The sequence below is a fragment of the Myripristis murdjan genome, chromosome 19, assembly GCF_902150065.1.
Source record: "Myripristis murdjan chromosome 19, fMyrMur1.1, whole genome shotgun sequence".
In the NCBI taxonomy this organism is placed as follows: Eukaryota; Metazoa; Chordata; class Actinopteri; order Holocentriformes; family Holocentridae; genus Myripristis; species Myripristis murdjan.
The window spans coordinates 10969927-10982892 of record NC_043998.1 but is presented as its reverse complement, the minus strand read 5'-3'; the positions used below and the strand labels follow the sequence as shown (position 1 = coordinate 10982892).

The following is a 12966-nucleotide window of genomic DNA, read 5'->3' as shown; positions in this document are numbered from 1 at the left end:
ACTACGTGTGTGCATGTATGTGTTGTGTGCACATGCATGCTTGTGTGTTTGTGTGTGTGTGTGATCATCCCATCCACCATCACTACATCACTGCTGTCACTCTGCCACGTGGAGAGAACAGTGTTGGGGAGGGGGTTGGGGGTCACCGGGCTGCCCTGCAGAGATCTAAGCATCCCAGTAACCTTTTTAAGTAAAAACACATGCATACACAGCTCTGATTGCAAGCCTCCTGCCTCCTCCCCTTTCTCTTGGTACCTTTTGTCTCATGCTCAGCCCTTGTTCCCTCACCTCTGTCCTATATGAAGGCTATATATATTAAGCTGTCACACTGAGAGACTCGTCATAATCAGAGAGACAACAAGCAGAGAAACGTTTATTTCAGCAGCTGCTACACCAACCTCCAGCCAGCATCAAGATGCCCACCACCATGAGAATCATGTCTGACACCAGGAAGCCAGATAAGGGTGACCTTCATTTTCTATATATCAAACCGCTTAGCGTCTTTTGCACTAGCTAAAATCAAACACTTGTGGTGAATCTCAAATATTTTGTCGAAAACTCTGAAGTGATGTGGACAATAATGGATCATCAGCTTCTAAGTCACATTAAACCTTGAAATGATATTACAAAATAAGCCAGTCAGTACAATTAATATAGAAATCAATATGAGGAATGTTTTGAAACACAAAGCGGCAAATGCAGTGGTTGCAGGTCTTTATTATTGTGTGAGGCCACTGATTTATATGCTGATCCTGGGAGAGCAGGTCACTCACATTTATCCCTGCCTGAAATGGAACAATGTCTCACTGACTGATTTCATGCTTGTTTTTATGCTGGCTTGTAATGTATTCATTGATTGGTAGTGATATAGCAGGAAGTGTTGTCGTCACTTGGCTAAGGAGATGGGTCAACATAGTTTAACAACAGCAAGAAAAAATATATTAGACTCATCAAATTCTCAAATAACTTGCAGCAGTATCTGAGTAGATTTCAAGTGTTGGCCTTTTTATGAGAGGAATTTGATTGAATCCAGTATGTCTGTCTAACGTGTGTACATTTAACAGGATGGTAGACTTAAAAATTATATTGGAATCATTAAAATGAATGCAACGAGTATTAAATTGTCCATAATAATAGTGAAAAAAAAAAAAAAAAATAGTGAAATCAAAAAATGTCAGAGTGCTACTAACAAGCCCTGCTCAGATTTCTGCGGTGGTTGGAGGTAGCTTGCAGCTTAAATGTTTTGTATGGTGTCAGGTTGTAATGAGGCCTGACAAAACAGTTATTTTCATCACCTTGCGCTAAATCCAGACAGGTGGCTTAAAATTCTTGCCTAGTCTCTGTCAGCCGGCGGTCAACAGAGAGATAAATATCAGCTCATTTGGAAGTGACATGCTCATACTCTGCATAGCGTAACATCACTGAATCCCGGCCCTTTCGTAATTTCTCACCTTAATGAACAGGCAGCTTTGACAAATGGAGGAACTGATCAGAATCCGGCCGTTTACCTTCAGTTACAGAAAACCCACCTGAAGCCCTTTGTCTTTTATTCATATCTTTATTTTGTCCCTGAAAATCCATACATTTCTTCATTATGTGCTGCAAACATGACTCCCTTGCACGTAAAAAATCCACAAGGAAATTTTACCTCTGATAGTGTTTGCCAGGATACGCTTTATTAATGCCCTGAGCTGTCTTTGCTGCATGAATAAAGCAGATACTTCATAAGTAGAGTTGTTACTTGATATAGTATAAATAAACCACATCATTTATGTTGGCACATACTGACATAGAAATACTTTGGGGATTAACTGTCTTCTTCACTTGATCTCTGATCTTAACAGAAACCTGAAGAATGCATGCATGCACATGATACCAAAGTATTACTAACGGCACCAGCGTAAGCCACTTATGTAACTATAATTCATGCAGTTATATTAATTTAAGGAGTATACTGTTGTTGACCATTTGGTATTGGTGTTATTATAGGTCATTTTAATCATTTTGCTGTCAAAATGAGTGTTTAATATGTGGTAGGTGTCATGACATTTCACTCCTTTCCTCCTTTATTATTGTAAGTTATTTTAGAGCAATATTTTATTCAAGGGAAACCCCTACATTACTATTTTAAGAGATAATCAACATATCTTGCTTGTAAGTCATGCATAATGTAATTATTATGATGCAATACTTTACATGTAAATTCTATTGCAAGACTTTATTTTTTTCTCTATTTTGACATAAAGTTAACATGCAATATGGAATATACTTTTTGAAGGACTTTCTCCAGCTCTGCTGGGTAGGTGCTATTCATCTCATTATGATAAATTAACCATGTAACAGATCTCAGGCACTATCACTGAAAAAAGCAAAGCTGAATCAGCATCCCTAAATTATCTGTTTGTGCAAACAGATCATGTCCTCCTTATTCGACAAAGCACATTAAGTCTGATGCAGCTTTTAGTGGGTGTGCTAGTCCAGTGTGACTGAAGCCAAAGCTGCAGTATGCGAGGTGTCTTGGTAATTCCAACCGGCCGGCATGAATCAACCACTGGCTCCAGAAAGCATGCAGTTGCTGATGTGATGATCTGACACAAGCAGATGGTTTTCTAAGTATATGCCATTTTGAGCGATGGCTCACTTCACCACTAGCTGAAACACAACTCACACGTACTGTACAGTATTTATAACAGCTTTAAGTAAATAAGCTGATTCTTATATAGCCTGTTCTATTGAAAGCCCTCTCTTTTTTTGCCTCCTGTAGCAAAAAAAGTAAAGACCGGAAATGCCCCTGCAGGTAAGTCAGAAGAACTTGTCAAATGCATGATTACAGCATTCAGTTAAGCTTTGTCAATGCTCATAAGAAGCCTTGTTTGACCTTGTTTGATGGTTCACTGACTGATGCAGCCATTTTCACTTTGCTCCTCAGAGAAGCCTCCAGCCTATGAGCCGAATATCCCTGAGCCCACATGCAGAGCTGATCTCATTAAATGTAAGAACACATTATTTAGTCTTTTTCAGTCAAGTACAAAAAGTATATATTTTTTCTTTTTTAGACATTTTTATTCTCTTGCCCAGACTGGATCAACCTTTCCCTGGATGACAAGACAGCCAATAAGACTCTGTGGATCACAGAGGGTGGCGTCAAGGTGGCACGCATGACTGACAATCTCACTTGTCCTGTTCTGGACAGACCAGAGAGATACGAGCACATCCCACAGGTACATCTCCAATGATATAAAATACTCGGATATGACCAACTAGATGTCTGTTCCTGTAAGAAAATGTAGCTTTTTTTATGTGGGTGGAGTCCGGCTGGTTTGGCAGGAGGTTGCAAATGTAGGGCTATCCCATGTCATATCTATTTAAATCCTGAGCCAGCTCATTACACAGTTGCAAACCATAAAATTATCCACTGGGGCACTATTTTAATCACATAGTATTAGTTTAACATTTTTTTTTCTTTTGCACCCTTAAAGGTACTTTGCAAGGAAGGGATCCTGGGCTTCCGAGGCTACTGGGAGGTGGAATATTCAGGATGGGTGGTGGTGGGAGTCACATATGAAGGAGCAGGAAGGAGGATCAGTGATGGACCCTGCGGTCTGGGAGAGAACGAAGAGTCCTGGGGTCTTGGCTGGGGTGGTTCCTGCTACCACGCCTGGCATAAAGGCCACAATATGGAGATCACAGAGATTCCAAAGTACCCCGTGCTGGGCGTATATCTAGACCAACCCGCTGGTATTCTCAATTTCTATGGTGTGGAGGAGGTGAAGGAAGGAGAGGAGGGCGCTGGGAGGAAGGAGGTTAGACTTCTGCAGCAGATTAGGAGCTGCTTCAAGGAAAAAATGGTGCCAGGTGTCTGGATGGGGACACAGTCCTACTGCTTAGTGTTAAAGAAGGAGGAGTGACGGACTGAAACAGCATCAACAAACACTGTCGCTAAAAGCATGTGATCATGGAAGAGATGGAGCTTGGCAGAGAGAGGAATGAAACTATTTTCAAGTTGAAGGGGTGACACAAAGATGGCCATTCTAATGTATTTGTTACAATCTTTATATTAGTGTTAATAACTCTAGGGCACATTATGACTATGATTTGCAGGTGCTCCACATACTGTATCTCTTAGGCAGATATATGCATCGTGCAGAAGAGACAAAGTCCAGTCAAGTGCAGATTCACTGTTTTGTTCAAGGACCAGAAAAACAACTGAACTCTTCATGAACTGAACATTTTACCCTCCAGTCATGGTACTTTTCCAAAAATCACCACACTACTCTGTCACCCAAGGTTTAGACTGATATATTTCTCTTTTCATGAAATATGTATACTTTATTTTTACTGTTTGCCAAAAATTGTGAAGTTGTTGAATATGAATGCAAAATGTTAAAATAATAAAATGCTTAAAAAGTCCACTATTATGTCCTGCACATCTCGGTTTCTTAATATTGAGATAAGAGAATGGCAGCAAAAATGAGAAGCTTAAGTCAAGGCGCTGCAACATCAACTGAATTTGCTATTGTAGTGGCTTAATACCATAATTTGGGAAATTAAATTATTTGAGTAGATTACTAATAGTTTCTGTGTTCAGATTTCAATGTGCTTCAGTGCTTACTCATCATAGCATGTGTTGTTTTGAGCTAAATAGATTAGGGGCAAAAAGATGTGACAATGCAACAACCTGCCTCAAGATTAGACTGATGTGCTTGTTTTAGGCCACAGTGAAAGAAAATGTCTATTTAATTAGATGTCTCTAAAGAGTTTGGAAATGATCAGTTTGGAAATGTTGGTATTATACCAAGTGCTGATTTGAACTCGCTCATTACATTAAAAGCATCATCAGAGCAGCTTTCTATCAAAAAGTCATAGGCAAGTCTGTCACAGGTCATTAAAAAAGATAAAAGAAAGATTTACATATTGTACTCTTGTCCAATCATCTCAATAGATAGAATCAGAAAGAATCATCTTTTCTCTGTGCATCTAAAAGGACAGGCTCGTGTAGATGGAAAGTGAGCAAGAGGCTGGAAGGAGGCGAACAAACACAACACAGAAATGACATCAAAATGACCATTAAGAAATCTACAAACGTTCTGCTGCATCTTGTTGAACCAGCTCAATTAGTTCCCTGACTACAGTTTTTCATTGAGTAACTGTGTTTGCAATGTTTTTTACACCTTCTTACCATGTTGTACAGTATGAGTGTGAATCATTTTTTAATGGGGAGACTAATTGAGGTCAGCGGATGAACCTCTTTGTCTCCATGTTTGACTGAGGACACTTAGCTTGTCCTCTTTCTTTCCTCTTTTCCTGCTGGTGCTGACAACACTGAAAAGACCGTCACTGAGTCTTACGTTCCAGTAATGTTTGTGACCATCTTCTTGCTTTTCTGAACAGACTCCTTAAGTTACAGAAGTGTCAAATATCCATGCCAGCTTCATAGGAATCTATATGTCAATGTCAACAGCGTTCACCCACTCGACCCCCCGAGGAGCGACCCTAGGTCTGACCTAAAACACCTCCTTCAGACACCCCCGAAGCCCCCCACCTCATTTTTACTAAGGGTATAAAAGCCCAGCCAAGGACGAAGATCGCACACATTTTCTTTGGACAATTAAAGTAAACTGAACTTTAAGACTCTGAAAGCGGATTTTTTTTTTAACTGAAGCCTAAGATGCCTACCCGACGCAATTCCGCAAGAATTCTCCCAGAAACTAATAAACCAGGTAAGAGACCACACTGTAACATCTAACCTGAAAAATGCACTTGGTTTAAAAATTTACATCTCCACTTGCTTTCTTATATGAGCAGATTCTGACTTGCTTAAATTGTTACTCACAGTTGTGGCAGGCATAAATGAAACTCTGCCAACTATTCTTTTTTGTTTATGTATTTATTTATTTATGTACTTACTTTTCTACTGACTTATTCACTTCCTCTCCTGAAGACAGCTGACTGGATATTTCTAGTCATTATCTTTTCTCACTCAGCATCTTCCTTGTTGCCCTTGGTTCACTCTTGGGACTGGATTTGGTTTTGAAAAATATCTGTATAGTAGGCCTGTTACCAGTGTGACCTCATGTTGTTTGGAATCTGCAGCAATAATTGATCTGCCAAAGGACGTATCAAACACTTTATGAGTTATGATTTCAGTTGTCAGCCACCTTAAGGTCTTGCTTACATATCACTCCTCTTTTTCAGTAGAGAAACATCTCTGCTTTTTAAAATGTTGAATCATGAATCTCCAAATGTATTTTTTTCCCCTTCTAAACATATGTTGTGTTTTGGAATGATACCCTGCAACAATGCTTTGCCTGTACCTTTGCAAAAATACCTTGCAAAAAGTGATGTTGCTGCAGGGAGTGCAATGACACACTCTCATTTTTATTGTGTTTTAATTTTGCACAGTGCTGACATGCTCATGAAGTAGCTGCAGTGGGACTAGACACAGATTTGATGCACTTTGGAATGAAATTATTAGTGGTTTGAATATGTTTTAAATTGTGTTATTCATATTAAATTACTTGATCATCTTTATTAAGGACACAAACCTCTCACCTTCTTGAAGTTTAACATTTGGTCTTTACTGTTTTAGTGAAGAAAACTAAATCCAGCAAGACGGAAAAGACACCTGCAGGTACTGGACTTGATGGCATGCAATAGTCCACTTGAGTCTAACCTAAGAAGCACAATTTATGATTCTTGATATTTGCATTTAAGCTAAATTCCTCTCCTTACAGAGAAAGTTCCAGTTTATGTTCCCAACATCCCAGAGCCAACCACGAGAGCTGAGCTCATGAAGTGTAAGACAATGCTCTCATTATTCAATAATAAAACAGGTAGATGCCTCATTTTCCAAGTTTCACAGTCAGGCTGTTCATGATTGTTGTTCTTGATTTTGATCTTTAGACTGGATGAACCTGTCACTGGATGAGAAGACTGCCAATAGGATGTTGTGGATTTCTGACGGTGGGTCCAAAGTGTGCCGTCGAACTGAGGAGGTTTGCCCTGTCCTCGACAGACCGGAGAGATATGAGTACTCACCACAGGTAACTCAACTAAAAGTATCATTACAAGTACAGTAACATGGCAACTGGTGAAGAAAATAATGTCTTTGTTTGTCTGTTTGTTTCTTCCTGTTTTCCAAGGTGGTGAGTAAAGAGGGAATTTGGAACATGAGGGGTTACTGGGAAGTGGAGTACTCCGGTTGGGTAGTGGTTGGAGCCACCTACGAAGCAGCGGGAAGGAGGGCCAATTCTGGACCAAGCGGCCTGGGGGAAAACGAGGAGTCCTGGGGTTTGTGTTGGGCCGGGACTCGCTACCAAGTCTGGTTCAACGCGCTACACAAAGACATCAACGACATCCCACATTGCTCCACCATTGGGGTTTACCTCGACCAGCCTGCAGGGATCATATGTTTTTATGCTGTAAATGGTGAGGGGGCTCAGAGGGAGGTTACACTGCTGCATAGGATTAACACTCCAATCGAGAAGAAGGTCCTTCCAGGCTTCTGGATTGGAATTCAGTCCTCATGCTCAATATTAAAGAAAGCAGAATGATATGCCACAGGAAGTTGGTTGTATGTGGTCTTTGTTTATGTTTGGCTGTTTATATGATGCTATACTCAATTAGTGATACATATGTATGCAGCAGATGCTTTATTCAAGTGTCAGTTCCTAATAATTCTCATTGTAAAATGTCTTTAATTAATAGTCAAAAGGTGTTCATAGTCAAATATTGTGTGTGGCAGAGGATTTGTTGTCCTTTCATTTTTTTGAACCATATATTTTTCTATTTTTGTTCTCGTTTATTGTAGATGCCTATGCGTTTTCTTGCTTTATTGTATATGTCTGGTGCTGCAGGGGAGAAAAGTGTTCATGTCACGCTGGTTTTGGAGGTGAATGTCTCCAGTCATGTCACCATTTACATGTTTTGAAACTCACCTTTAAAGTATTTCTTCAGATTTGTGGTTTGCCCCTGGATTATACATTGTAATGCAATCTTAAAATAAATACTGTTCCTCTACTCAGTCTCAGATGATAATTTAAGCCTTAACTTTTAGTTGCAATACCAGCACAATCAACATGTAAAGAATACAAATCCATTAAACCTACAGAGTTTCAGACTCGTGTTGTCCAGTCCTGCTAGTAGAACCTAAAACACATAGATGTAAGATGTTCACACCCTCCTGCTCTATATCTTGGCTCTCACTTTGCTCAAATATAGTGAATATGTTGTCATTGTATTAACTCTGAAATAACTTATTTACTGCTGCAAATCTATCTTAATATTAGTGGTTGGTTTTGGGTCAAAATTTTCTGGGCTCTTGGCATTTATTTGTAATTTACTAATGACTTGATTTTGTAATATTTTCAGTTTAATACCTCTGCAATTTTGCAAAAACATTAAGAAGGTTAGTATGACTTTGCAATAGTGATGGGTGCCACAAAATCCAAAGCATTTCATACAAATTATTTACTCAAATTATCCCATGACTCTGTTCATTGCCTCTGATATTGCCAGCATCTGTGATTATACCCTGATGGGTGAAATCCATTGTGTGCCACTAGGAAAAGGTTGCACACATAACCTATAGTGTAAAGCCTTCACACCATTGATCCTCTCTCAATTTGGTCGAGAAGGAAGGGGGGGGGGGATCCACTTCCCTCGGGGTTCAGGAGGCTCTCTGGGATATCTGAGAGGCTGTATCACCCAGACTGAAGATCACTTTCTGTCTTTGACAGGTGGGCCCCAATACATGCCGGCTTAACACCTCAAGCATGAGCTTCACAGGAACTAAAAGTGGGGCACATCAACAAACAAAAACATCCATACTCCTGGAGGCTAAATGTATCCTACAGCTTCATTTAGCAAGTGCCAGGAGGAGTAGGCTATCTGCGATCTCCTGTGCACACACTCAAGTATACACACTGACTGCTGTCATTTAACCCTCTTAGGTCCATTCCTTGTACTTCAGATCACTTTGTGACCCACGTGTCTTGCTAAAAGCTGTCCATGAACACAGACTGCAGCACGTTCTGTGTCTACATGAGAGGAAATTCTTTACACCAGAAAGTCAAAGTGACAGTCAAAAAAGCAATATGGAAATCTTGGGAACCAAACAAGCAGTAGCCCATTTTTTCCCCACCACTCTTAACCTTTTCATATGGTTTCATTATATCATGTGATTCATTATAACCTCCACCAAAGGGAGTTGGACAGGGGTTATTTTACTTCAAAAAGTTATGAATGGATTTGTGAACCTTTGTGGAAAGGTTGGTCATGGGGCAATAAAGAAGTGACTATCTTTTCATACTAACTGGCCAAAGGGTGATATGGTAGTGAGCATAGGTTCTCACAAAAAGCCATATAACTTACAAATAGATTCGCATAACATTAAATCTTTGTGCCTATCAGCAAGAAGCAAACCTTCCAATACTGGCCCAGTTAAACATGGTGGAACTGGAGAGCTCATTTTCTGTTCAGACATAGTCACCCTGCCAAGTTAGTACAATGGCTGAAGGATCATCCATCCATTTTATGTACCTGCTTATTCCCAGTTAGGCTCACGGGGGCTGGAGCCTATCCCAGCGTGCACTTGGTAGAAGGCAAAGGGAACAAATACAGTGCTGGCTGGCCAAGCTTGCTGGCCACATGATGTTGCAGTAATTGGCTAAAATGCTTTTAAGTGGCTAGAATTTAAACAGGCATATGTCATGTCCCATTTCTGGTACAGTCAGATGAATTTCTACACTTCTTGATCTCAAAGTAAAATTGTGATGGCTTGAAAACAAATTTTACTCACTCAGTTATTCATTCACAGGGGCACGGTATATGGGGGGAAAGTTAGGACAATTCCAAGGGCCCTTGCCTGACAGGAGCCCCCAAAAATAGGTAAAAACTAATATAAAATACATCATCAAATAAACATATTATATATATATATATATATATATATATATATATATATATATATATATATATATATATATATATATATATATGTTTCATTCAGCCTTTATTTGATGCATAAGCACTGTAACTAGTCATAAAAAAGGCCTAACTATTTGGGGGGGAAATAATCTTATGCTGACGAATCCCCAAAGGCAGTGATCATGAATATAAAGGCTGTTGCAGCTAAAAGACACTTAAAGACAATTACAAAGTGCACACCATGATTGTCTAGAGAAGGTAGAAGGTAGATACTACCCTCTCTTTAATATAGGTACAGCACATCTATATCTATATCTCAATCTACAGTACAGGCCAAAAGTTTGGACACACCTTCTCATTCAATGCGTTTTCTTTATTTTCATGACTATTTACATTGTAGATTCTAACTGAAGGCATCAAAACTATGAATGAACACATGTGGAGTTATGTACTTAACAAAAAAAAAAGGTGAAATAACTGAAAACATGTTTTATATTCTAGTTTCTTCAAAATAGCCACCCTTTGCTCTGATTACTGCTTTGCACACTCTTGGCATTCTCTCGAAGAGCTTCAAGATGGAGTCACCTGAAATGGTTTTCACTTCACAGGTGTGCCTTATCAGGGTTAATTAGTGAAATTTCTTGCTTTATCAATGGGGTCGGGACCATCAGTTGTGTTGTGCAGAAGTCAGGTTACTACACAGCCGACAGCCCTATTGGACAACTGTTAAAATTCATATTATGGCAAGAACCAATCAGCTAACTAAAGAAAAACGAGTGGCCATCATTACTTTAAGAAATGAAGGTCAGTCAGTCCGGAAAATTGCAAAAACTTTAAATGTGTCCCCAAGTGGAGTCGCAAAAACCATCAAGCGCTACAACGAAACTGGCTCACAGGACTGACCCAGGAAAGGAAGACCAAGAGTCACCTCTGCTTCTGAGGACAAGTTCATCCGAGTCACCAGCCTCAGAAATCGCAAGATAACAGCAGCTCAGATCAGAGACCAGATAAATGCCACACAGAGTTCTAGCAGCAGACCCATCTCTAGAACAACTGTTAAGAGGAGACTGCGCCAATCAGGCCTTCATGGTCAAATAGCTGCTAGGAAACCACTGCTAAGGAGAGGCAACAAGCAGAAGAGATTTGTTTGGGCCAAGAAACACAGGGAGTGGACATTAGACCAGTGGAAATCTGTGCTTTGGTCTGATGAGTCCAAATTTGAGATCTTTGGTTCCAACCGCTGTGTCTTTGTGAGACGCAGAAAAGGTGAACGGATGGATTCCACATGCCTGGTTCCCACTGTGAAGCATGGAGGAGGAGGTGTGATGGTGTGGGGGTGTTTTGCTGGTGACACTGTTGGGGATTTATTCGAAATTGAAGGCACACTGAACCAGCATGGCTACCACAGCATCCTGCAGCGACATGCCATCCCATCCGGTTTGCGTTTAGTTGGACGATCATTTATTTTTCAACAGGACAATGACCCCAAACACACCTCCAGGCTGTGTAAGGGCTATTTGACCAAGAAGGAGAGTGATGGAGTGCTGCGGCAGATGACCTGGCCTCCACAGTCACCGGACCTGAACCCAATCGAGATGGTTTGGGGTGAGCTGGACCACAGAGTGAAGGCAAAGGGGCCAACAAGTGCTAAACACCTCTGGGAACTCCTTCAAGACTGTTGGAAAACCATTTCAGGTGACTACCTCTTGAAGCTCATCAAGAGAATGCACCTTTTTTTGTTAAGTACATAACTCCACATGTGTTCATTCATAGTTCTGATTCCTTCAGTGAGAATCTACAATGTAAATAGTCATGAAAATAAAGAAAACGCATTTAATGAGAAGGTGTGTCCAAACTTTTGGCCTGTACTGTATCTCTTTATCAGCATTATTTTTTCGGTAAATAAATTTTGTTTCTGTGAAGCGAATTTAGAGCTGAGATTGCATTATGCTCTAATGTGCCCCTGAGTCAGTGGCTGAGATACTTTTCAGAGTCCTCTGAGTTTCTTTGTCTCTGCATTTCCCTTAACATGTGCATATGCAGATTTACTCAGGGCCGCTGACAAGGGGGGGGCGACTGTGTAAGCTGTCCCAGGCCCTGGGCCAAGGGAGGGCTCAAAAGGACCCACATGTCAAATAATCTGCTGGAATATTGTGATCTATGCACGGGTGGGACTGGATACGGCCAGGCTGAGGGTGTGGGGGGTTTTGGAGATCATCTAGTCCTGGCCATGGGAAAAACTGCACTGATCTGTGTTCATTTAATTAAAAATATTTAGAATATTAAGAGGAAAAAAAAATTGTTTTTCAGTGTTAATTTAATTAATAATTAAAATTAATTAATAATTATTGGACCAACCGGCAAATGAAATTAGTTCAAAACTCACCTATTCCTCTCACATGGAAAATGCTGGGCAGCACTTCATGTATAAATATCTAAACTAATAATACATTCATGTAGTTTGCACCTACTTGTGTCATCCCCAAAGTATGACAACAGTCACAAAGACTTGAGTTTGATTTATGTGGTAGTTCCTGTGATGGGCAGAAGTGAGAATTTACAGCCGCCCGCGAGAGAGCTCTTCAGTAAAGCCTATGTGACAGGCATAAACATCAATCCTTGACCAAAGAAAACAAAATTGGAAACCTTGATCCATTAATAATCACATCCAGAGCCCCAGTGCCCTATATGTTTGTATCTGTATGTGTGAGCTTATGCCAGGCATGTGAGTAAGTGGTAACCCTAGGCTCATGTCATGAGCAAAGTGGCATTAGCCACTAGCTGACAAATATGGCATGACATACAGGGGGGAATGTATGTATGTATGTATGTGTGTGTGTGTGTGTGTGTGTGTGTGTGTGTGTGTGTGTGTGTGTGTGTGGTGGTGGTGGTGGTGATGGTGGCGGGGGTACATATAGGAGCCTGTCCCACATTAGAAGCCTCTGTGTCTGCCCTGATTCACTCACAAGAATCTCTAAATAAAAATAAAATAAAACAGTATCTATAATGATAAGCCTCATAACAGCTTCATGACTATCT

At 40.3% G+C, this 12966-nt stretch overlaps 2 protein-coding genes across 2 annotated transcripts; both read left to right on the top strand.

Annotated features, from left to right (window-relative positions):
* Positions 1-415: 415 nt before the first annotated feature.
* On the top strand, positions 416-3908 carry LOC115378201 (stonustoxin subunit beta-like). Its single transcript, XM_030078388.1, has 5 exons — positions 416-464; positions 2765-2797; positions 2930-2992; positions 3079-3221; positions 3480-3908. The coding sequence occupies exons 1-5, from the start codon at positions 416-418 to the stop codon at positions 3906-3908; spliced, it is 717 nt and encodes a 238-aa protein (XP_029934248.1).
* A 1760-nt stretch (positions 3909-5668) lies between these two features.
* On the top strand, positions 5669-7553 carry LOC115378198 (stonustoxin subunit beta-like). The gene is made up of 4 exons (XM_030078384.1): positions 5669-5720; positions 6735-6797; positions 6904-7043; positions 7143-7553. The coding sequence occupies exons 1-4, from the start codon at positions 5669-5671 to the stop codon at positions 7551-7553; spliced, it is 666 nt and encodes a 221-aa protein (XP_029934244.1).
* Positions 7554-12966: the final 5413 nt, after the last annotated feature.